Source organism: Spodoptera frugiperda, chromosome 1 (assembly GCF_023101765.2).
Source record: "Spodoptera frugiperda isolate SF20-4 chromosome 1, AGI-APGP_CSIRO_Sfru_2.0, whole genome shotgun sequence".
NCBI classification, from domain to species: domain Eukaryota; kingdom Metazoa; phylum Arthropoda; class Insecta; order Lepidoptera; family Noctuidae; genus Spodoptera; species Spodoptera frugiperda.
In genome coordinates, this window is record NC_064212.1 from 5,507,866 (window position 1) to 5,533,008 (window position 25,143).

The 25,143-nt window shown below is 34.0% G+C and overlaps 2 protein-coding genes across 2 annotated transcripts in view; both read left to right on the forward strand.

Moving 5' to 3' along the window:
• The first annotated feature begins 29 nt into the window (after positions 1 to 29).
• LOC118273025 (long-chain fatty acid transport protein 4) lies at positions 30 to 16,362 on the forward strand. Its single transcript, XM_035589774.2, has 12 exons — positions 30 to 696; positions 906 to 1,056; positions 2,924 to 3,161; positions 5,758 to 6,010; positions 7,187 to 7,385; positions 8,541 to 8,651; positions 10,164 to 10,245; positions 10,617 to 10,747; positions 11,271 to 11,421; positions 11,988 to 12,145; positions 13,386 to 13,539; positions 14,337 to 16,362. Exons 1-12 carry the CDS (start codon positions 530 to 532, stop codon positions 14,495 to 14,497), a joined length of 1,956 nt encoding a protein of 651 aa, XP_035445667.1. The 5' UTR covers positions 30 to 529; the 3' UTR covers positions 14,498 to 16,362.
• Positions 16,363 to 17,831: 1,469 nt separating this feature from the next.
• LOC118273026 (long-chain fatty acid transport protein 4) overlaps positions 17,832 to 25,143 on the forward strand; it is a 29,744-nt gene continuing 22,432 nt past the window's right edge. Inside the window, exon 1 of the mRNA XM_035589775.2 lies at positions 17,832 to 18,438. Within this exon, the coding sequence (XP_035445668.1) occupies positions 18,263 to 18,438 (176 nt within the window). The 5' untranslated portion in view covers positions 17,832 to 18,262. The remainder of the gene's footprint in view (positions 18,439 to 25,143) is intronic.

Consider the following 25,143-nt stretch of genomic DNA (forward strand, 5'->3'; position numbering starts at 1 on the left):
AAAACTAAACGTTGATGTCAATATTTTATTGATCATTTCTAAAATGACAGTGACACTGACGCAATAAAACAGCTAACGTCAAATTACGACCTAATGCCATAGTTTGTTATACATTGCGTATTGTCCTAATTAACGTTATTCGGATTACAATAGTGTGCCCTCATTATCATTTAAATTTAATACAGTCACTGAATGTCGGTGGATCATTGGCTTGCATGACCAACGATATTAAAATTCAGTATTTTTTATTTGTTAATTTTGACTGAATACATTTAGGGATTGTTTAACTGGATTGGAACTTGTTTACGAGGTCCCTATATTTTTTTTTGTTGTCACCGAAAGCGTACAAAGTTGATTTAACAATAAAGTGTTATTGTTTGTTATCAATAAGTATTTTCGAGTCTCGGTAGTAGTACTGCGAGCGAATGAATTAAACATAGTCATCGTTCGCACAGCGCGCAACAGACAGTCAGTCACGGTGGGTCGCCGATCAGCAGTAAGTCGCGTTTCGTTGCGAAAGGTGGTCGCGATGGTGCTCGTACTCGCCGCGCTCGGGGCCGCCTGTGCCGCCGTTTTGTTCACCCAAGGATTCCTCTGTATGTTGGTGTCTATTATAATACTTGGTATTGTTTACCTCCTTGCATTCCACCAACGCTGGTTATACGTCGCCATCAAAACTACTCCAAGAGATCTCAGGTAAGGGTTCTAAACTGGCACGTCATCGCTACGCATTTATTAAAAACGTTAATTATTACCTTTAGTGTGTTAAATCTTTCATTAAAGTCTAGTTTTCATTCAAAAATCTTTAGTAACAGTGAATTAAAAAATTAAACTAAGTATGGAGTTTTTATGTCAACAGAATGGTGTCAGTGGGTGTTGTAACATCAACTTGTTTATTATTTTAGGGCTCTATTGTCATACATAAAGATCTTATGGCTAACAAGGAAGTTTAGTAGCAAAGACTTGACTCTGCCGGATATATTCCACGATGTGGTCAGTAGACATCCGGACAAACCATGTTTCTTGTTCCAAGATGAAGTCTGGACTTTCAAAGAGGTATGTGACCATTTAACAAGAAATTATGCATTTAAGACCCTTTAAAAACATTAAAAAGTTAGTACTTTCATATAAACAACTTTGTAAAAATATTTAAATAAATCATCATTACAAATTCAGCTGTTGTTCGCCCACAGGACATATTACATCACAGTAGAAACCTTTGTGGTCTATCAGGGGTATTGTCTATGCATGCATTAAACTTATTAAACATAGAAAATATTATAAAAATTAAGAAGAAAGTAGTAGAAAGCAAATTGAAGTTGATTACTTAGCTATTGTAAAAGAGAAAGTTTTATGTTTTTACTTATTGTAAGAGTATCATACACAGTAGGCACACACATGTTATCATGTATTATCTGTTTGGTATCATCTGTTTAATATTCAGGATTATCAACTACTTAAATAGCCAGTCTGGTTTTTCTATTATAGTTAATCATATTCAATAGTTTCTATTTTTTTGTTTTCAAACTCTTGCAATTTCAAAGCAACATAATTATATTGTGTTTACTTTATATCTTATATACCTACATATAAGTTAATGTCTTGAATATCAATTGAATCACAGAAACATTAAGGCAATATGTTAAGATCATAATAACTTTAATAATATTAATCAATCGAAAAATAAATTGGGTACAAAATCAGCCTTATTGCTAAAGGCGAAATTTACCAGGCAACATAAACTTAATAAGTAATTTTACTTGAGTACTACAAAATGCAACAATCAAGTAATGTAAATAATAAACAATATGGCTAGTAAAACAATATTTTCTTCCTATATTAAAATAGCTTTACCCGCAGCTTCAACTGCATAAAATTTATTAAAAGTTTTCTCTCAAGTAGCTTACAATCCTTTATTTATTTTTCATCTTTAACTCAAATAAATATAATGTGCTCTATATAATAGACATAATAACCTATTGGTTATACAATATAACCTGACAGTATTAACTATAATAACCTGCCTCAAGAAGAAAAATATTAGATTAGATTTGATGTGAAATAATTATTTAATTCGAACTTGCTCTTACATGAATGCATTCAAACAAAGAATAGAGTAATTAATGTTATAACCATTTAAGTTATGTTCACACGAATGTATTTAATATATTCGACTGAATTTAGTGAATTCGATAATGAAGTATTGTTTTAATTTATGTAAATAAGTTTAGCAAAGACGTTAAAATGACAATTTGGTCAACGGCAACCTACTTTCATGACTTATTTTAAAATGTTACAAAATGTCATTAATCTAATTTCTTTTAAGTTAGATTTATATTGAAGGTAACTATTTAAGAGTGGCATTATAATATTTGTATACAAGAATTTTAAGCATTTTTATAAAAGTAATAAATTAATTGATTAATTATAATTTTGAATGTGATAATTTTTGTGGAAATTGTGATTTGAATTAAAATTAAGAAAATACTTTTCAAAAGAAAATACTTTATAGGTTCTCAAAGTGTACACCTATATATTATGTAAAGTTATGTAGCACATTATGTAACTTTGTCTTGCAAAACATTTAAAATAAATATTGTTCTTCACATTGAAAACCAGTTTTCTGCATATAGACATAAGTTTACAAAAAATGAAGCTAATATGGAATTTTATTCTGGTTTATTTCTGTATAAAAAATTGTTTAAAGGAACTTTTATACATAAAAGATTTATTTAAACCGGTTGGGTAGTGACAGTACTAGTTAGTAGTCTATTTGTGTTTTACATTATATTACTAAAATATACAGAGAGATAGACAACTTTGCTTTAGAAAAAAACACACAGACAGATATCTCTGTTCTTATTATTATTAACTACATTACATACATGACTAAGAATTTTCCCTAACAATATTTTAATTTCAGGTAGAAGACTACAGTTTGCGTGTCACAGCCGTGCTAAAAGCTCAAGGCATAAAGAAAGGAAGCATTGTAGGACTATTGGTGAACAACTGCCCACAACAGCCGGCTCTATGGATGGGGATAGCTCGGCTAGGAGCCATCACGCCACTGATTAACACGAACCAAAGAGGGAATGCATTGATCCATTCAGTTAACGTCGCTAAATGTGACGCACTCATATTCTCTGACGAATACCAATCTGGTAAGACACTTGACTTATGTATAAAACAGGTTTTTTGAACATTGAACTTTATGATAAAGGCGCAAAACTTGGCACTTTGCGGCACGAGTTTTCCGGAATGATCTTTGGCGGCATTTAATTGTTGATGGTGACATAATGTTAAGCGAAAGTGTGTACTTAGTATTTTTGTTAATCATTTTAAGACACATTATCACCCAACTTTGTATTGATTGTAACAACATATAAATTACGTTTACTACTTAGACAAATTAAGTCATTCTATGAAAAAATAGAAATATTTGAACCCAGTTCAAATTATTAAAAATGGCGCAGCTCTTTACGTATGAAAAAAACAAGGAAATAAACTTAGGAACTTTCGGTAAGCACCGGTCGGTCCAAACAATCATCCGTACGTACGGAACGTAGAACCTCCTCCTTTTTTGAAGTAGGTAAAAACTAATAAACTCTTGTTCAAATAACATCTGAAGAAGTTCTGTACAAAGATCTCAGAATAAAGAGTTTGTTTAAGTTACTTGAAGCGGAAAAAACTTTAACATTATGACTTTGATGAAATACAAACTAAAAAAATGAATAAGTATTCTTTGAAGTTCACCTGCTTTGTTTGTATAAAGTGATTGTTTTTTCTTAATTTTACTAAATCGAGAATTGATGTGATTACCTATGTATTTGAATTTGGAATATGTCCCATATTAGTCGAAGCATGATTTATAGTATACCATAACCCATTTTCACGTTCCTAGATACATAGCTAACACAAAAAAAACAATTCGAACCAGTAGTTCCGAAGATCAACACGTTCAAACAAACCAATAAACTCTTCAGCTATAAAATATAGTTTAACTGGACTTTGAACTGTTATTCATCAGCAATTAGATTATTCTATCATAATAAAACTCTTTTATCTCAAACAAACAATATATGACTACAATATTATACCTTTAATTAATTATTTAAGCATACTGAACCATTTTATCTAACGAGTAAGATATGAATTAGAACAGCGTCGAAATTAACTGTCCGTGACATCTAACCTGATTACTATATTATTATTTTAGTTAGTTATTAGAATATTAAGTGTATAACTGCGTGCTTGTAGGTTTCTGAAAGGATAGACAGATGTATTTATTTATTAAACTAATGAAATGAAAGGACAATTGGATAGTTATATCAGTCAAAAATGAATAATTTCGACTTTTAAATGCAATAAAATAATCAAATTCATAAATAATTTTTTTTCTAGCAATTAGTCTGCTATTTAACGTAAAAATCTGATGACGTCATAACGCACTATTTCATACAAAATCATAAGAATATCTTTATTATCGTTTCAAAAAACAAATTGAATTTGACTAGTAGGAAACTATTTGCGCAAAATTGAATAAGTATTTTGTTATTGAAAAACACAAATGACCGACGAGGCAATCTTTATTTAATTTGTTTATCTACAAATCCACAGTAGTTTGCCGTAAAAAAGGCTTCTATGACCGGGTCAAACGAAATCATTACTACCTATTGTTTATAAATAGTTTTACCTAAATCATAATTATATTTAGTTAAAAAAATGTTTTGACACTTAAACAAGTCATTGAAAAGCGGTATTCTTTTGTTTAACAAGACAATAATTAAATAGACAATATACTATAAAAGTAAATTCATAAACGTTACGACGCTAATGGTTTACCGTAGATACATAAGTTCTTACCTCATTAATACTTATTATGAATACGTTGGCTTAAATTTTTAAATAGGTAATTATGTAATAGGTACTCGTACGACAATTACTCGTTTGGACTATGTGTAAATAGCGTCATTTCATTGGCACTGACATAAAACCGTTTATAATAATATAATAATTATTAGATACCTGATTGGGGAAATAGTTAATCGGCTACTGCATAAAGATTCGATTTCCGCATGGAATAACTTTGATCCATAAATTGTTGTTCCGGGTCTGAGTGTGATGGGTGTATGAATGTGTCTACATACAAGTCTGTCTAATTAGAAAAAAAATATATAGCACTTATCTCATCTGTAGTACAATTTAGTTTCTATAAAACTAAGTTTATACATAAGTTTAAATGTATAACCACGCGATATTTCTAGCAAATACAATTTTGTATTGTTAGTTTCCGAATTTACAAACTGTGCGACCCGGTGACACAGTGACATTGATGTATGCTCGCTTCACGAAGATTTTACTCTAATGTTTACGCTTAATACGTATTTAATGACACATATGAAGTATTTTTTGTAGACACATTTTTTTTATGAAACACATTTTTTTATGTAAACGAGCCTACGTATCACCTGATGGTAAGCAATCGCCGCCGCCCATGGACACTTGAAACACCAGAGGCGTTACAAGTGCGTTGCCGGCTTTTTGGGGTTAGGAATTTAAGGGTTGTTGTTCGGGAATCGGGGATTGGGAAGATTGGAAAGGGGGGAATTGGGCCTCCGGTAACCTCACTCACACAACGCAAGCGTTGTTTCACGTCGGTTTTCTGTGAGGCCGTGGTATCACTTCAGTCAAGCCGGCCCATTCGTGCCGAAGCATGGCTCTCCCACACTTAATAAACTATAATAAATTTCTTTACAGCCATTCAAGATGTAGCTAAAGACTTAAGTCCCTCTTTGAAGCTATTCAAGTTCTCCCAACGACCTTTGAAGACTTCCAATTCCAAGTCTGAAGGCAGTGGAGATGGTATCGCCGATTTCACCAACTTGGTGGAGACCACATCACCAGCGCCCTGGACCTTGGCTGATGCTGATGGTTTCCAAGGAAAGCTGTTGTATATCTACACGTCTGGAACTACTGGATTGCCTAAAGCTGCTGTTATTTCTAATGCTAGGTGAGATGTCTTTAAAATCCTATGGTATGGTCACCTAAAGTTACATTATATACGAAATTGATCGAAATATACCGTCAAACTCATATAAACTGTTCGAAAAAAGTTTTACAAAAGAAGCTCGACTAGTTTCGAGCCACACTGGGACTCATAATCATGAGACGATGATCGACGTCTATCATAATATTTTAATTAATTTTCTACATCTCATAGTTATTGAACAACCAATTAGACTTAAGACTTTCACGTAGTGATGTGACTACTGTTCCAGAGCCAGAGGTTTGGAGTTCAAATTTTAGATGGGACAAAGTAATGCAGCATTTCGATATTCTACTGTAATCTCAAATTGACTCTGTATAAACATAATATCTTTGTAATTGGAGAACAAAAGGCAATTATTATGTTTTTACGAGTCATATATAATTATAGGACATTCTTATCGGTCTTTCTCGTGTCTTCAGATAACCTCAGGACAATGAATAAATTGTCAGTAATAATGACTGTTTAAGTGTTTATTATGTACCTGCGATGGCATTTGTAATCCTGCTGACGTATCAATGTGTTTACCATTTTTTTGGGTTAACAATATACACAAATATTTAGTATTATTGAGTTGTGATAAGATGAAGAACACATATTTGTCTATGCTATTCGGATATAAATGTGATTGTTTTTTTTTTAAATCAATTTACTACTATGAATGTTACTTGCATTACATCAACAGCCAGTGGTCTCTGCTGACCAAAGGCCTCTTCTCGCAGCGAGAAGGTTTGAGCATAAATCACCACGGTTGCTACACGCGGATTGGCGATTTCAAACTTAAAATTAGAAATGATATATAAGCCAAAGTTTCCTCACGATGTTTTCCTTCCCCTTGTTTGTTAGTGGTGTCTAAATAATCGTAGAAAGCCCAAATAACTTGGAAAAAGTCACATTGGTACTTTGCTGTTGGTAGGCTTCTTGTATGAGAAGTGGGCATTTTAAAGCTCCGGGCCACTACGACACTGATTGACAATCTGGCATAGCACATGAGGTAGATTTTATTTTGAGGAATCACCATGACACCCGTACGTAGGACCCGATTACCAAACAAACAAACTCATGAACAACAGCTATTACTTAATAATAAGTATATTTTTTTCTAATTTCTTACAAAACCCCTAATTTTCTTAATTTTAGGTTCGTCTTCATGGCAACTGGACTCCATTACATGGGTTTGGAAGGGAACGATGTGTTCTACTGCCCTCTCCCTCTCTACCACACCGCGGGAGGAGTGATCAGTGTCGGCCAAGCCATTATATTTGGCTGCACAGTCGCACTGAAAGCCAAATTCTCTGCTTCTCAGTACTTCCCCGACTGTGTCAAGTATAAGGCTACGGTATGTAAATACTACAACATATGTTATACTCTAGGTTTTTGGGTTTAAAGTCCATTTTGCTTTGATTGGTACTTTAATGTGTGTGGTCATTGAAAAAGATACTTAAACTGCAACTGAATAGAGTAGATTTTTCTGTACTTATTGAAGTTTTCAACTATCCATAGTTGTTACTTTTACATACGCTTAATAAGTGCGTACTATGATTTTGGATGTTTTTGTGTATTAGAATTATTTTGCTGCGCTTAGCTAAGCATGGAAACAACTGGTCTGTGGTTAATCGTCGCTATGACTGAGTTTAACTCTATTTAAAATACATTTTCTTTAATATTGAGTGTTGTTCTTCAGTTTTTAATGGGAATATAGAATGAACTATACGTGAAAATAGTATGATAAGAGCTTAAATAGCTCTAGGTATTTTAGATTCATATAAAAATAGAATAGCCTAGTTAACTGGCTCTAACATAATAATAATTATTATAGCATGGAGATAAAGTTCACTATTCAACGAGTTGTTAAGTATTCAAGGCCAATGTGAATTTATCAACACATCGGCGGCATAATTTTATGAACTGCAATTATGTTCATTTTATTATGCATATATTACTGTTCTGCAAGCTATGTACTTATTTTTGTATACATAGAAGGTATAGTTAGGACAGTTATTGCTGATTTAATTGTTCTCGGAGAAGTAGTGGAGAGTTGTGCAATAAGTCCCATGTGATAAGGGGTGAACCTATTGTCATATACTGGACACAATTCCAGACACTGTCCTACTACTGAAAACAAATTTAAAAGCCGAAAAGTACCCAGCCCTTCTTTGCCCGACCCAGGAATCGAATCCGGGACCCCGTGCTCGATATTCGCACTAGCAATTACTTGATCAACGAGGCAGTCTCTCCAGTTATGAGTCCTATTATTGCCCGACAAACGGGTTTATCGGGCAAATTCCCAATATACCCCAATACTTTAATTAATCTACTTGTTATACATTAAAATTTCTTCTACGGCTCTACCCTTTTATTGCTTTTTGTTTATTACAGTTCTACCCTATAACTCAGAGATGTAACTTAATAACTGTAGCATTAAAGTTACTTACCTAAGAACTCTCCTGTGATTACTCAATCAAGATAATAAATTCGTTTATGTAATTTCCAGGCTGCCCACTACATAGGCGAGATGTGTCGCTACGTGTTGGCCACGCCCCCCTCGCCTGCGGACACGCAGCATAGCGTGCGTGTCATCTACGGCAATGGACTTAGACCTCAGGTGAGTTAACATAAACTTATAATACATTTCAAGTTCTACTGTTTTGTAATAAAGTTGAAAATCTATTGATTTTGGGTACCTGGATTTGCTGGTATACATCTATTTAAGAACTCCATTTCCTTCCGTGGCTTGTTGTCCTATCCATAACAACGCCAAAATGTCGAATATCATACGTATTTGAAATTGAATGAAATACGTTCTTCATTTAATTTTATTTTCGTTCATGCTTTCAACGTCAGAAAAAAAAAAATTAATGTATTGTGGTCCGTTTTTAAATTATTACTGCATATATTTGAATTTTAATAAAAAAAACATCGCTGTATATTGTTCACCAATAAAAATGTGTCAATCACCTAAATAAAGTAAATGACTGCATTGTTGGCGCGGTGGCTGGGCAACTGGCTGCCGTGCAACGTGTCGCGGGTTCGATTCCCGCACGGAACAACTCTTTGTGTGACCCACAGATTGTTGTTCTGGGTCTGGGTGTCATGTGTATGTGTGTAAACGCACCCACGACACAGGAGAAAATCCTAATGTGGGGCAAAGATTTAAAAAAAAATATCGTAAATAATAACAGGGCAATGAACTTTGACATTGATGCTCATTTTATGAGAAACCAAGACAAATGTAATACAATGAAAACACAGGTCAACCACATGTCAAGCTTGACCTTCGTAACGTCTTTATGTTGTGAGCAGTAAGAGTGATTTTCCCACGTTAAATATTTTTTATGATAATACACTTACTTACATGTGACTCAGCTGTTTTTAATGGTTTATTAACCGATGTAAACATTATGTAGGTAAAGAATTAATTTCATTGTATATTTAATATTTATATGTAGATAAGAATAAAAACAAAGAACTGTTTTCCCTTTCTGGACAATGACTTTGCAATTTATTTTAGTCACAAAGAGTTTTATTTAATTTTCAATTTAAGTCCAAAGTACATTAGATTTTATATATTATTATGTTTTTCGACTTACTCACGTAACTGTTTGACGGAGCACTCGACTAGTTTCAGGCTTAAAGCATACAAGCCTACAACTTAATGTTAAAGTTAGTTCATTCTGGTAAATAACTGTCTGTAATTTATTTTAATTATGATGAACGAAATTAATTGATCTTGCAGGATATACATATGTATTTTTTACACATTTATAAATAAATAACGAGCAAGTGCAGATAGGCTTTTGATTAACTTACAAGTACAACATATATTTTTAATGTATTTTTAAGGGCTTTACCCCTCGTAATTACTTACCACCTCATAATTACATTATTGTTAATTAAAGTTTGTTTCGCAAAGATTTTCCGAATTTATTTATTAATTATAAGGCAAAAATGGCGTAAGAAGTTTTTAAACTGCAACGTGCAAAAATCACAAAAGAATCCTTTACGACAACAACAAATATTTTACATTTCTTTTATTTTTACTTAATTAGTTACTTACTCTTGTGACACTATTATGCTCTTAGAAGGCTAATATATTTTACTGTTTCTTTAATTTCAGATCTGGAAAGATTTCGTCAAGAGATTCAACATCCAGTCGGTGACAGAGTTCTACGGGGCGACTGAAGGAAACGCCAACATAGGTATTTACTATTAATTATTTGTTGGAGTAGACTATAGAATTTAGAATATTATAAAAAATATAAAGATATCAAATAAAAAAGATCATTCAGTATAGTAGATCACTTTTACAAATTTTTAGTGGGGTAGGCCATTGTACAATGTACATCCACACTTCACAATTTGTGTTGTAGGTCCCATGTAATAGGTGGTGAATATATTGCTATACCGGGCACATTTTCAGACTCCGTGCTACTACTGAGATATTTTCGAAAATCCGAAAAAAGCCCGGCAAGTCGTACTTGCAACCACTCAGCCAACGAGGCAGTTTTACACATTTAAACATCGAATAACTACACAATATATTACAAAGTTCCTTTTACCATGATTACAGCGAACGTGGACGGTACACCAGGCGCCATTGGCTTCGTATCCAGAATATTCCCCAAAGTATACCCCATCGCCATCATCAAAGTGAACCAGGAGACTGGAGAGCCTATCCGGAACTCGAAAGGACTTTGTCAGGTAATCAAACTGATATACTATATACTATACTATACTCATTCATATTCCGATAAAACAGTACCCATACTCATACTAAATGAGTTTGCTTTACGTTTTTAAAGTAATCGAAAGGAGAGCGCGTTCGGCGCTCTAATTGGCCAGCTCGAATAAATCAACCAATCAGAGCGAAGTTCGATTAATTTAAAAATAAACCAAACTCTTACTAAGAGTACAGAATATTGTAACTAACATAACATTGTAAATAGTCAAACACGTTTGTTTTTCGCGTTTATATCTTAAGTAATTCAATAAATGACAAATCTACTATTGATGAATCGCAAAACTCACCTTAATCTTTAAAACTACTGTTATATTAAGATCAAACTATAACTAAAAACGTGTAGGTGACAAAACTAAGCCCATTTTAAAATAAATAAAACCCATGTATATTTTTTACATATTTTATGAAGAATAACGGAATTTTTGCGCAAATCCGTTGCGCAACTTGCGCATCGCATATTAAAACAAAATCTTTATCCAACAGCTAGCAGAACCAAACGAGCCGGGAGTGTTTATCGGCAAGATCCAAGCTAGCAACCCGGCGCGACAGTACCTCGGGTACGTGGACAAGGCAGCTTCAGACAAGAAGGTCGTTCAAAATGTCTTCCATTTCGGAGATTCCGCGTTTATATCAGGTATGTTGTTTTCTTTTTGTAAATAAACGTTGCCCCACACTAGGATTTTCTCCTGTGTCGTGAGTGCGTTTACAAATATACAATTTCACATGCACATAACACCTAAACCCGAAACAACAATTTGTGGATCACACAAAGAGTTCGTGCAGGAATCGAACTCGCTACACGGCAGCAAGTTGCCCAGCCACCGCGCCAACCGTGCAGTCAGAAGTTTGTTGTAGAAGACTTTTTGTTGTTTCTAGTTTCCCCTCTATTTCTTTTTAATTAGGATAATTCATCATCGTCACCATTCATCTGGTTAAAACCCTGGTCTGGTTAGATGTATGACGAATGAGATGAGAGAGCCATGCTTCAGGATGTATACCAGGGATTGACTATAATAGACTTATACATCAGACTCACAGAAAATCGGTGTAAAAAAATGCTTGGAAGGAGATAACTGGAATCTAGAAAATTGTATTGTGTTCCTCAGACTCATTATCCAAACTCAAGACTACGATTAACCTCATATACAGCATCCTATCTCTCTCACAATCTTGTATCAACTCCATTGCATTTCTTTCCAGGTGACATCTTAGTAGCAGATGAGTTTGGTTACCTGTTCTTCCGCGACCGTACAGGCGACACGTTTAGATGGCGCGGAGAAAACGTGTCCACTACTGAAGTCGAAGCCGCCATTTCTAGAGTCGCTGACCATAGAGACGCTGTCGTTTATGGTGTATTGGTAAATATTCTTTTTATTTCTCTTTATAAAATAACTTTTTGTCTCATTGCATTTACAAACGAAACGGTTCGAAATCCACGTTCCTAATCCGTGCAGCCAGGGAATGGAACAATCTGCCGGCTTCTATTTTTCCTGAGAAATACAACCCGGGTCTTTTCAAGGTCAGAGTAAATATGTACTTTCTAAGTCCGTGTGCTCCATCTTCGGCCACATCTTCGCTTCGCCGTCCTGGCAGTAAGCGATTTGGTGGCTAAACGTAGACTTAAAAAAAACCAAATACAGACTTCTAACCCAGAAAATAACATTTTTTATAAATGTTATTTCATTAGTAGTGTATTCTAATTCACGGTATAGTACGTAGTAGTAATTATGTAGCTACTACGCAACCTAGACTAAATTAAATGTAATCTTGAAGATAAACAAATATAACATAATATATGTTATGTGAATGAACAAGGTATTGTCTGCCAAGTGACCGCGTGAACGTTACATAACAAATTCATTGAGTAATCAATTCTGAATGGGTGTAAACAATGTAGTATTAGTGCCCTTACACACGCTCCGGTGGTCGGCTCACCGGTGCCGGGGCAACATCAGCTTGTATCTCTGCGAAACTACTAGTCTAAGGCCTCTTCTCATATACAGATGGAATGATCATTAATCACCAGATTTCCTCTAGGCGGATTCGTGATATCAAATGTTGCCTCACGATGTTTTCCTTCACCATAATTATGTGATCTGGTGGTATATGGTGTCTACATAAACTCAGGGAGTATGTGTAACTTGGAAAAAAATCACCTCATGGTAAACAAACGGCACCGCCCACGGACACACGCAACATCAGAGGGTTTTTTTGAAGGGTGGAAAATCATCCAATTGCCTTTCTCGCCAGGGCGAGGCGAGAGAGTGTCAGACTCTTACTGACTAAAAACCACCCCGTTCCTACTCCTGCTTTTCGAGCCTGAGCCCCATGTAAGCCCGTAAGGTAGTCCGCAGCTCCGGATCAGGCATCAGCCCTACTGGGCCCCATCTGTGGTGGTCTGATGGCTGTTCGAGGCGCACGCGAAACGCGACGCGCCGTACACCAGAGGGGATACAAGTGCATTACCGGCTTTGTTTATTCTGTGCATGAAAAACCTTCTCTAAAAACCTATCTTCATGGAATCTTTCCCCAATCTTAATGCCTGGTAAAGGTATTTTATCTAACAAATATTAAATAACACTTATTTTTTCCCAACAGGTGCCCAACACGGAAGGTAGAGCGGGTATGTGTGGGATAGTGGACGTGGACGGTACCCTGGACCTGGACAAGCTGTGCAGAGACCTGGCGAGAGACCTGCCCGTATACGCCAGACCTGTGTTCATCAGGGTCATGGATAGCTTAGATATGACTGGTGAGTATTTATACATACCCATTTGTTACAATTTTGTTACAGTATGAGCCTCTAGCATGGCTTAAAACTAGTCGAGTTCCTCGTCAAACGGTTACGTGAGTCGTTAACATAATAAATAATTTTGTATGTCTCGCGCAAGATACAAATTATTTGTTAAAACTCAATAGAATATGCACCGTGTCTTTTTGAAAAAATCTTTTTCGAATTTAACGATAAGAAATGTGGGAGCCATTCGCAGATTTGGGACTTAGCAACAACTATAGGGTGACTGGTAATTAGTCAAAGAAATTTAAAACACGTACGATAAAAATTAAACTAGTAAGTATACAAAAAAAAAAAAAAACAAAATGGGAAAGTTGATTGTATTCATGAGTTCACATCCTTTACTAGTCAGTCACCAGTCTCCCTATATATAGTATTCATTTATGAGATTTTTATTTTTTATACATATTTTATTTTGGACTTTTGCTTGTGTCTATCTTAGATTTAAACCTTTGCATTTTTAAAGTTTATTACGTAGTCTAATAATGTTTCATTAACTTCATTATCAAATGTCAATAAATGTCTAGACAACGTGCATACAATGTCTATATTAATAGTATTATGTATTATATGACAATATTATCGCATTGGTTCTCAACCTGTTAATGTGAAGGATGTTAAATAACTCAAACTCAAACTCAAATTATTTATTGCATTCATGTGTACATTAAGATGATACATACATAATTAGGAACATTTGTCTCAACAACAAATGAAGTCTATTCTAAAGCTAAATAAACATTCTCTCTCCACAGGTACATTTAAAATGAAGAAGACTGATCTACAAAAGGATGGTTTTGACCCGAAACTAGCAAAGAAAGACAGGCTTTACTACTTAGATCTGAAACAAGGCCGGTATCTACCGCTAGGCGTGGAAGAATATGACAAAATCATTAGTGGACAAATTAGGCTGTGATCTGTTTTATAATCTGTTGTCTTCGTGTTGTTATCTGTGTATTTACAGCCATTCTTGATTATTTATCTGTGGATGGGGGCCTGGGGGCCTAGTGTTGTCTCTGGTGTTGCAAGTGTACTTAGGCTATGGTGACTTACCATTAGACACTCTGTAAGCTTTATTGCTACTGATGTGATTTTAAGTTATCTGTAGTAAATTATTCCATTGATAGATAAATTATTTAGAATGGCTGCTAGTAAATCTATAGACTTGCTATGTCTATCTTATGTTAAAGAATAAAAAACGATTCATCGTAAAAATCAAACATTTTATTGTGCGTTGACTAAAGCACACGTTTTCTATCAATTGTTATTTTCCAACAGCGTAACTATTCACTTTGCTCGATTTCGAACATTAAATTCATGACTATACGGTAGAAAATCAATAAAACCGACGAGAATATGATTTTTCTTAGTTTAATACGTTATAGAACTTGGCAACACATCAGGCTATGCATAACCAGTGTAAAGTGACCGTTGAATACATAGAAAGTACATACAAAGTGAGGCCATGGTAAACTGGTTTTGTATAGTTCCATGTACATTATACATCGGTTAAATAGTAGAAGTAGCTAGGTGTAAATAAATATACATATTTAACTTAAAAACTGTTTCATTAGCGTTGTTGTTGATATAAAACTAAGCCGTTGATGTCACTGCTTCCGAAATAGAAGACTTAACATAGAATGTGTAATTTCCTTATGTTTTGCATTTACTTTGTATTAAAAAAGGATTTGTTTTAATTGAGGAATGTGGTAAAACAATAATATGTTTAGTATTTTCTGTCACTAAAGCTAAAACTGATGTTTATTCGTCGATTCTTTAAAAATTAATTTGGTCCTTTTGGACTTAAATCGACAGTGGCGCCACTCAAAGCACAAAAAAGTATAAGTCTCTTTCATGCTGAGATTTGGAATTATAATTTTGATGCTGTTCTTTTAATGCATTGTTGATTAACTTGCTGTATTATGTCTGTCTTCAATATTGTCACAAATTCTCTAATAAATAGTCTGTTATATAATATCTTCTGCAAGATGGAGATTCTATTTCTCGTACTTTTGTCTCTGTAAAACATCACATGTGTCTATTTTTGCTAAATATATATCTAGACCTTTTAGACACCTTACATTCCTAGGCAATTTTCGAAAGCCTGCTTTACGGAAAAATAACTTTATAAAAAAATATTTCACTGTTTAAACGTAATAGCTGTTTAATTTGTGATTTAGAGGAGTTGGGAATCTATGAATTTATTAAATTAGCACTTTTGATGGACTGATCTGTTTAAGATGTGGTAGAAAAAAGAAATAATAAAATATAATATGCTGTATGTAGTCTTTTAAAGACATTTTATTTGTTAATGCATCGTATGTACTTACACTTTTGAAATAGGAACTCTTAATAAATGAAAAAAAAAACGAATAATGTAATTTATTTTTAAAATGGGTAATTGTTGGTATACTAGACAATGTTCTGTATATATTTTTGCTTGTATTTAATAAATAAATATTACGTAATTTAATTTTGTGTATCTTAATTAAAAGCAATTTCTTACCTGACATAAATAGGGGTGACTTAAAGAGAGGTACTGAAATTTCGGGTTATTTTAACCCTGTAATATAACTTTGGCCCAAATGCAATACTGATGAAAAATGAATACATATGCGCTTAGTTACTGGGTTAAAGAGTTTGGGACAAAGTTATTACGTAGGGTCAAAAAAACCCTAATTTAACCGGTAGCTAATAAGAGATATTATGTTTTGTTACGGCAATTTTTTATATTTTAACCAACAGTTATACCTCAAAAATCTTCGAAAAAGTAGTTTGTTCGCTCAAAATAAAGCTTGTAATAAGTATTGTACTTAAATAAAAACAACGTTTTGGTGTGGGATTAATAATAATTTCTTTATATTACTTCTATGAAATTAGTTTTAAAGGCTGTCGTCACAATATTTTTTTAATTATAAAAATCAGTTAGAAAGAATTCTCATTATCATTATGTAAAATTATTCAATTTTATTATTTAATTATTATAGTGAATATTGTACAGTTTTTATTTAAAGTCCTTGCCTCAAATTTTATTTGTTTTTAAAGGTTGAAATTGTACTTGGTTATTGTATTTAATTATTTGTTACATAAATTTAATTCTAAGAATTATTTAATGGTATGGGATATGTTGCAAAAAACTACATTAAATGTATATTTTCATAAAAATGTTGTCGTTTTATTTTTTTCTTTTTTAGTAAGTCTTATTTAACACCCTGGTATCGGCTTTAGGAAGCATCGAAGTACCTAAAGAAAAATACTTAAAAAAAGTAAGTTTTTTCATATGAATCACTAAGTTTAATATACGCCAGCCGTAGGAGTAACTCTTATAGACACACCTAGTATCTGCTTTAGGTAAGTAGGAGGTAACCGAAGTAAAAAAAATACTTTAAAAAAGTAAGTAAGTTTTTTTAAATGAAACACTAAGTTTAATATGACGTCAGCAATAAGTACTTGAAGAAAAAGTACTGGATTTAATAAAATAGTTATTTCGTCATCGGTGTAAACCAAAGAAACTTTAGTTATAATAAAGTTGTTAACGAGCACACGAAAATAATACTAGTGATTAAAGTGAATATCTTTAATCTTTTTAACACTAAAGACTTTTGTGAAGGCTTTAAGGCTAAAGACTTTTGTTATGTTTAAAATAATTAAGTGTATATACTTACGTACTTATACTTACATACCTACACCTATTTATATATTTGACCCGGCAAACTTCGTACCGTCTCAAACATATTTTTTCTCACCTTTTAAACCTTCCCTGGACTTTCACAAATAATCAGTCCAGCCGTTCTCGAGACTAACAAACATCAAATTATTTTTATATAATAATATATAGACCATATAACCTAGCCTATATATTTATCCTGTCTATCAATAAAATTACTATTTCCTTCCTCCTTGTATCGTACTCTACATGGTCATGACCGAAGTTAATTATAATGCATAATAATAAATTCTGTACGTGTGCAATGTGTGCATCGTCCTGTGAGCGTTACACGGCGCCTGTACTAGTGAACACGTGCGGAGACAACTACCGGGCAACGTGGAACCTTCCAACCATAACAACTACAGGTAAGTTTACATTGCGTTACTTTGATTGACACTGATAAAAATGTCGAGATAACAAACAGACATGTCGAAATACTTTTACAGAAAATACAATAGGTATAACACCTCCTTTCCTGTAAGAACCTTCTCTTTTGTATGCTTGTTTTTTATTGTCATTTATTGTTTATGGCCGTTGAAAAATATTTTTGAATTCCGAATATCATTGAAATATCATAAAATTATGTGAAACGACAGCTATAACAAAGACATCCGCGAAAAATTTTGTAACTGTCGCGTCCTATATCGGTATTATTTTACACTGAAGCTCAGATGAGTTAACTGGGGTTGGTAACATAGCGCGCCTACCGTTCGAGGATCAGCTGTTGTCGGCGCATGTGCAGCTGGCGCGAGGGGGGCTGTAGGCCGGCGCTCCGCCATTGACGCGGCCGCTCGCTCGGCACACGCACCGCTCCGTGCTGCGAGTCCTTCCCGCATTTATACGAAACTGTTCGGTGTCGATGGACGCGCGCGTCCCCGGTGCGTAGTGATCGCGCATCGTACTCACACGTACTGTTTATCTGTTACCGGTGTATAGTTAGCCGCTGTGCGCCCTACTGGGCCGCCCGCCAGCATGGACGCGATACTGGCAGCGCTCGTCGCTCTCATGGCACTGGCCGCCGCGATGGCCGCCGTGCTCAGTACACTCTCTAAGGCGGCGATATTCGTCATCCTTGCCGTAGCGCCCTGCGTCTACCGATATAGGAGGCACATTTACGTGTTCATCAAAACACTGCCGAGAGACTGCAAGTAAGTGCCCTTGTTTTTATTATTATCCTCTCGCAGCAATAAACGTTGGCATGTATGGAAACACCTGCAATATCCACCACTGCGTCAAAAATTTACCGGTTTTCGATGTCAAGGAAACCGACGTGTATTTATAGTAGTTTTCATGTATGGTTTTGATATAATTAAATGTTAAAACGAGCAATATTATCAAGGTTTGATATTATCGGTTAAACGTTTTGCGCGACGGTTGTGGCACATAGGGTAATAAACAACAATAGAACGGTGTGGCTGAGTGACAGCCACATCGATTTGTAATCCAAAAATCCATATTTAAATATCAGGGGTCGTTTTATTCGGTGACTGAACGTACTACGTTCGCATTATTCATGGCTGGCTCGTAGTGAGTACTTGACTACCGAATGTTTTTTTAAGTACCCGCAGGAACCGGCCAGCTACTGTATCAAGTTGCTATATACCTGCTAACTATTTAGATTTTGATGGCTGAATGCTCCTATGTGATGGAAGTGCTTACTGCAAAGGACCGGTGACGTCCTTTGCATAAATAATTAATTGTTCGTCACGTCGTCACGACATAAATCCTCTGTCACATGGTTATGGAGAGGTCCTAAAACGTACCTACATAGTAATCATAATATATGTAGTGTTCAAGCTGCTATATAATTTACATATCACGGTAGACTGTGAATCTACTGATATGTTTTATTTATATTTTATTTAACTTATGGTATGAAAAGATTAGATAAAATAGATATAGGAACATAATCTGAAAGCTTTCCTCGTTTGTGACTGACCATAATGTGCTTAGTGTTAGTTTACTACATATTTATCTGTGTAATTATTTTACATGTCAATAAACTATGCAGAACACAAGGTCCTGATTTAAATTGTCAGATTATTTTTTGTGTGGTTATCTTAATTTTTATGGTCGAATTCTGTTTTGAGTCTAACTAATAAACATACATATATTAATTAAACAAAACTTATGTTGAATAATGTATTGAATTAATCTAGGTAACAACTCAAATGAAAAAAAACATAATTAAAACTATAATTACGAGATTACCTAGTTTTTTTCATACCGATAAAATTTTGTGGATTTTGTCTAGGCTACAATTTTAAGAACAAAGGATATGAATAATTATATTCAACGGCTTATTTACGTAATATTGTTTACGAGGTAATTTGACTAGTTTCAAGCGATACTAAGAGCTCATAATCAATTTAATATCTTACGAAAGTTAAAATAAGTACCTAAGTACAAAGGATTGAATCAAAAAGAAACTTCATTCCAATCTGACTAAAGTCCATTCTGCTAATCCTTTGTTACAAAAATATCTTTATGGAATGAATCATTGTCCTTATTGCGTACAGCTTTCGGTTTACATTCTTCATTCATATTGTACATACAGTTTATGCACATGTTTTACTCTAACAAAGCACTTTGAACCTAAATGAAGCCTGTATTAGACCTATTAAGTTATCACTAATTTCTCATGTCTTTAAAGGTGACTGTTGTAGGTGTTTTTATCCAGGTACTGTCGAAGCAAGTACACTATATCGAATTAATCAATCTATTATTGTTTGTAATATCAGCTGAGGTATTTTTCACACATAATTAGGTAAAATATAACTGTTACAATTTCAATCTCAAAACTTTTTATAATTTGTCGAAAACGGAATTCTGGAATCGTTGAAAGTTTCGGTTTGTTAACGTCTCAATAATTTCCGGGCCTGACAATCGAAAATGCGACCTCGTCCTCAGTCCTCTCATAAAAAATGTGTTTTACATTTTGAGAACTAACTTTTTCTCGAAAGGAAATCAAACGCAGTGCAGACTCTAAATAATTGATCGAATAATCGACTAACTATCGAGTCACGTATAAAGTAATCCATAGTTATTATCGATTACTTAGGTGCTGACTTACTTCACAACCTAGCTATGTTATTGATTGGTTTAGACACTACCTTATGACCTTGATGATCTAATAAGTGATCGCAAGCGTTACATTTCAGACCAAACTTCTAGATGGTATAAGATGCAGATAGCAGGTCTACTGGCTTGTTCGGCTGGCCATACGTCTTATTTCTTTTAGATTTTGAGAAAATAAAAAAGGTTTATCTATACTTACTTCTACATACTAATTTACTAACTAGTAACTCTTACTCTAAACTCGTTTCGTTTCGTCGTTTGTTTGTTTGAACGCCCTAATCTCCGGAACTACTGATCCGATTTGAATTATGCTATTTGTGTTAGATAGCCCATTTGTTGAGGAAGGTTAGAACTAAATATCATCATACTACGAATGATAGGAGCGAGCAGAGCGGGTAAAACCACGAAGTAGCTAGTGTTCTAATAAAATTGTTCTAATAATATTCCTGCTAGATAAAAAACAATAAATAACAATGAATGTCGATTTTTAATTGTATTCGTTATGAGAAAGTTATTTGTTCGTCGTTATAAAGGTTTTACGAGTATCATCAAAACGTAGCCTGCGGCGTTTCCCTCGCTTTGTGTAAGATAATAAATAAGAAGTTTCAGCTGAAATCTTCCAGATCGTGACTTTGTTAGATATTCTTAATAATAACTACATTTATAAAATAATCTTCTGCCAGCGGCTTCGTCTGCGGTCCCGTGGGATAAAAAGAATTATACATGTTATTTCAGACCATAATCTACCCCTGTTTCAATTTTCATCTCGATCGCTTCAGCCATTTTGACGTGATTGAGTGACAAACTTACAAATATTCGCATTTATAATATTAGTAAAATATTTTCGGTATTATTTTACTTCTTAGACTTGTCGTCGATTTCATGATAATTCTATTTCGACAAAAAACTTAGGTTACTTTATCCAAAACAATATCTTCGTATTTTTCTTCGTCTAAGCTAGCCTAATTTAATTGGACTACAAGTCTATAATTTGTATCTCATCAGTCATTTTATTGTTGTCAAAGGCATTAGCCATCATTATTTTCTTGCAATATGTCGCTAAACCTACCATTTTCTTCCATGACTGTTTACTTATTCTTGAAATTGTCATTCTGTCTAACTGTCGTAGGTACTCAGAGACATTTAATGATCACCTAAACTATTTCTTAGTAACGATTTTGTTCCGAAAACTATTGCTAAAGACTGGGTTAGATAAGTAACCATTAAATGACTCTGAGTACGGCGGTAAGTTATTACTTAGATAAGCAGCTAGTAACTTAAAGGTGAATTAATCTGTCACGTACCTACTCGTTATTTCTCTGGTATTGTAGATGTACCTATTTCTAGTTTAAAATATCAAGCGAATCGTTAGCATTGTTGCTACCAATATTACAAAAAAAAAATGTTGAAAACATAAGTATTTTCTCCAAAAACCAGTGAATTTTACTCAATTTAATCACTTAGAATGTAGCACAAATATTCTGGCTACCTTTTTGGGCATAATGTGATTAAATAGTGACCCTTATTGACATTTAGTTATCGTCTTTTTTATATTAATATCGCTTGGCATTGAAAAGGCCGTAGGGCGAGGAAGGGACATCAGGCAGACACCGCTATCGATCCATTTTGAAACGATCTTGTTGGAATTAATTACAATACATTTTACCTTTTTTTATTTATAAAATTCGTATATAACGTATTATGGTAGTTGGACTTTAGACAATGCCATAATTTAAACACTGATTTATGCGTGAATAATTTATTCAAGTTTGTTTATGAAATGTGTTTCTTTTTCTATTATCTTGACAGTTTTTTAGTAAGAATTAATCTGTTTATCTTATACAAATAACAAGTTTCATGGAATATGCAAAATTGAAATCAATAAGCTTATTACAAGACTTCATAATTGATATAAGTATGTATGAAATGTTCTTACATTTATACAGAGATGAGGATAAAATATGTTATTCCTTTCGGTATTTTTTACATAATATGACAATGTTTTTTAAGTCCTATCAATTACTAAATAATGTTGTAAGTGTGAATGTAAGCTTAGGTCTTATTTGACTCTTTAAATAAATAATATCTCATTTTGTTTTTATGCATTGTACCTATGGTTGCGTAAAATCTGCGTATCATCTTCGTAGTCACTACGCTACATATCTAGTGGTCTCGTAGCACCTTCGTAGTCACCAAGTAGCCGCTGCGAAGGGCTCGCGTAGTAGCGTAGTAACCTCGTAGACATAACGTAGTATTCTATGAAAATTCACGTTTCGTAGTTTCGCTCGGTAAATTTTAGTTTAAAGTCCCCCTTTATTTATCGTGTGTTCTATGGTAATTAAATTATCATCATCACGCTTGGCAGGCATGGATATTATGGCAAACCTGAATGTATAGACTGTCATGAGCTGTTGAACATAATATTAAAGATGTTAGAAAAGTTGCTTCTTATTATCACACTATAAAGTTAACATTTAAAATCTTTATTTTGAAGGTGAAATATTGTTTGTTTGAAGTTTTTCCGTCAATCACACTAAAACTACTGAACGGATTTTGATGAAATTTGGTGTAGGTACAGACAGGGCATGAGCAGACTTGAGCGATAGGATATTTTTTTATCCCACAGGAACGTGTGCGAAGTCGCTGGCAGAAACTAGTTGCCTATAACATTTCATGATGCTATAAGCAAAAAGAAGACATACATAATTATGTATCTATTGTAATATTTCACTTTTCATCTTTGCACATCAGTCAAGTCTATACATATAATGGACATGAATTTCCACTTAAAAATCCCTGCAAAAGTAACTTTACAACCCCCAACATGTGACCTCAATCACAGTTTGGGACGATCGATGGTACACCGCCGAGCAGTCTGCGATGTGATGGGAATGGGAATGGGACAGTTACCGCTGTCTATTGCAAACGGCAACTGATGACGTCACACCATCTCTATACACTGTCTTGTTTGTTACTTGACGACTATCTGAATGGCCTTGAAGTTTACCCTATGTTGTTGTTTTTAAGCCTTTTGGTGTGAAAATAGGGGTGTTTTAAGTTTTATATGTAGATCTGTCAGTGGAATCGTAGCTTCTAAACGGATGAACCGATTTAGATCTGATTCCTTTTGTTTGGAAGGTGGTTTAATTGAATTGATTTTAGATATATATGTCCTTCATGGGTTTGTTTAACAGTGGACGTGTGGACGTCTACCGGGCTGATGATGATGTAGTTGTATGTAAGGGCTTCACACGAATACCTAGCATCAAATGTCCCTGATCTCCATCGATTTCCTAGTTAACCAAAAAACAATAATTAAACTTTTGATTTCGTCTATAAATTACAGTTTCTTTAGCTCCTGTGAGTCTTATAACTTATAAATCTCCTCGTATCTCATTAAAAGTTGACATTATCCTTGTATACTTTTTCAGTAAATAAAACGTATTATTTTATGTTAATCTGTCTTCTAAAGCTGCTGACTTAATCCTATAAGTTTTACGTATAAAATAACAGAATTGAAATAACTGAATAATAAACAGTTCACTTTACTTGGAGACAAGATGTAGGTAATTCAATTTCTAAGTCCTTTTAAATGACGATATTGAATTTGTTCTTCATAATTTCTGAACACAATACTCGTGTTGACTTAAACTATACAAACCTATATCTAATGAATGTTTAGAAAGCATTTCTTGGAGTTCATTTCTTCCCATAACATAAGGAGTAGATCAAGTTGACCGTTGACGTGCCTATTAATATTATAGTACCTATTAACGTTACGAATCACATTAATAGGGAGCCAGCTTAACTAGTAATTAGCATAACCGATCATAATCCAAAATCTGTGGATCGATCTTTATTTTGACTGAAACTCGAACGAATGATCGATTACTGAAAAGGGCAGTCAGCCATTTAAGACAGTTTCAGGCTCTAGGCCAATATTTTACCTGACGCAGGGATTCAATCACAGACTCCATGAGCTCGTTAGTCGCACTTGCTCAACCAAGCTGCACGAAACGTGGTCATTAGAAATTTGGACGTACGATAGGCTAATTATCAGTTCATATTAAATTATTTAATTTCTGTTAGTTCACGTGTAAGAAGTTACGCGTCGTAGATTATAATTATTTACGTATCTGTAGTCTGTAGAGGAACGGAAACTTGCTGTAACGCCCTTGGATCTGTGTAAACAAACATACCTTGAGAACAATCGGTTACGTGAATGCGTATCATAACGTGCCAAGCCCTTTATTTACTAAAATACTAGCTTTTGTTACGTGGTTTCTTTCATGTCTTTCTGTCAGCTGTACCTGAAATTTTTGGTAGTTTTATCTAACCCTCTAAATTCACATTGTTATTAGATTTTAAAATGTTTGTATCTGTAGAATACTTAATAAAAGCATTCTTAATATATGATGCTCATTATTTTTCGAAAAAATGATTATAGTAAACATCGCGGTCTTAGTTCATTGTCCCTATAAAACAGATTAAACGAAATTACCAAGCTTACTGATTTGATATAAACCTTTTCAGATCTGACTATCTGCCTATTTTTATCTCTGATCAATAAACTAAAGAAATACTAAAAGAATTTTCATACAGTTTGAACCATTAAATAGAATGATGTATTTAATCTGAATTGGCAGACGATGTCGCATCCTATTCGCAGGTAAATGTCAAACTCACTCCAGCCACTGAAATGAACAATTCTTGGCTGCCGTCCACAAAATGACATTGCAATAAAAAAATAAAATAAAGTTAATGTATGCTAGGAT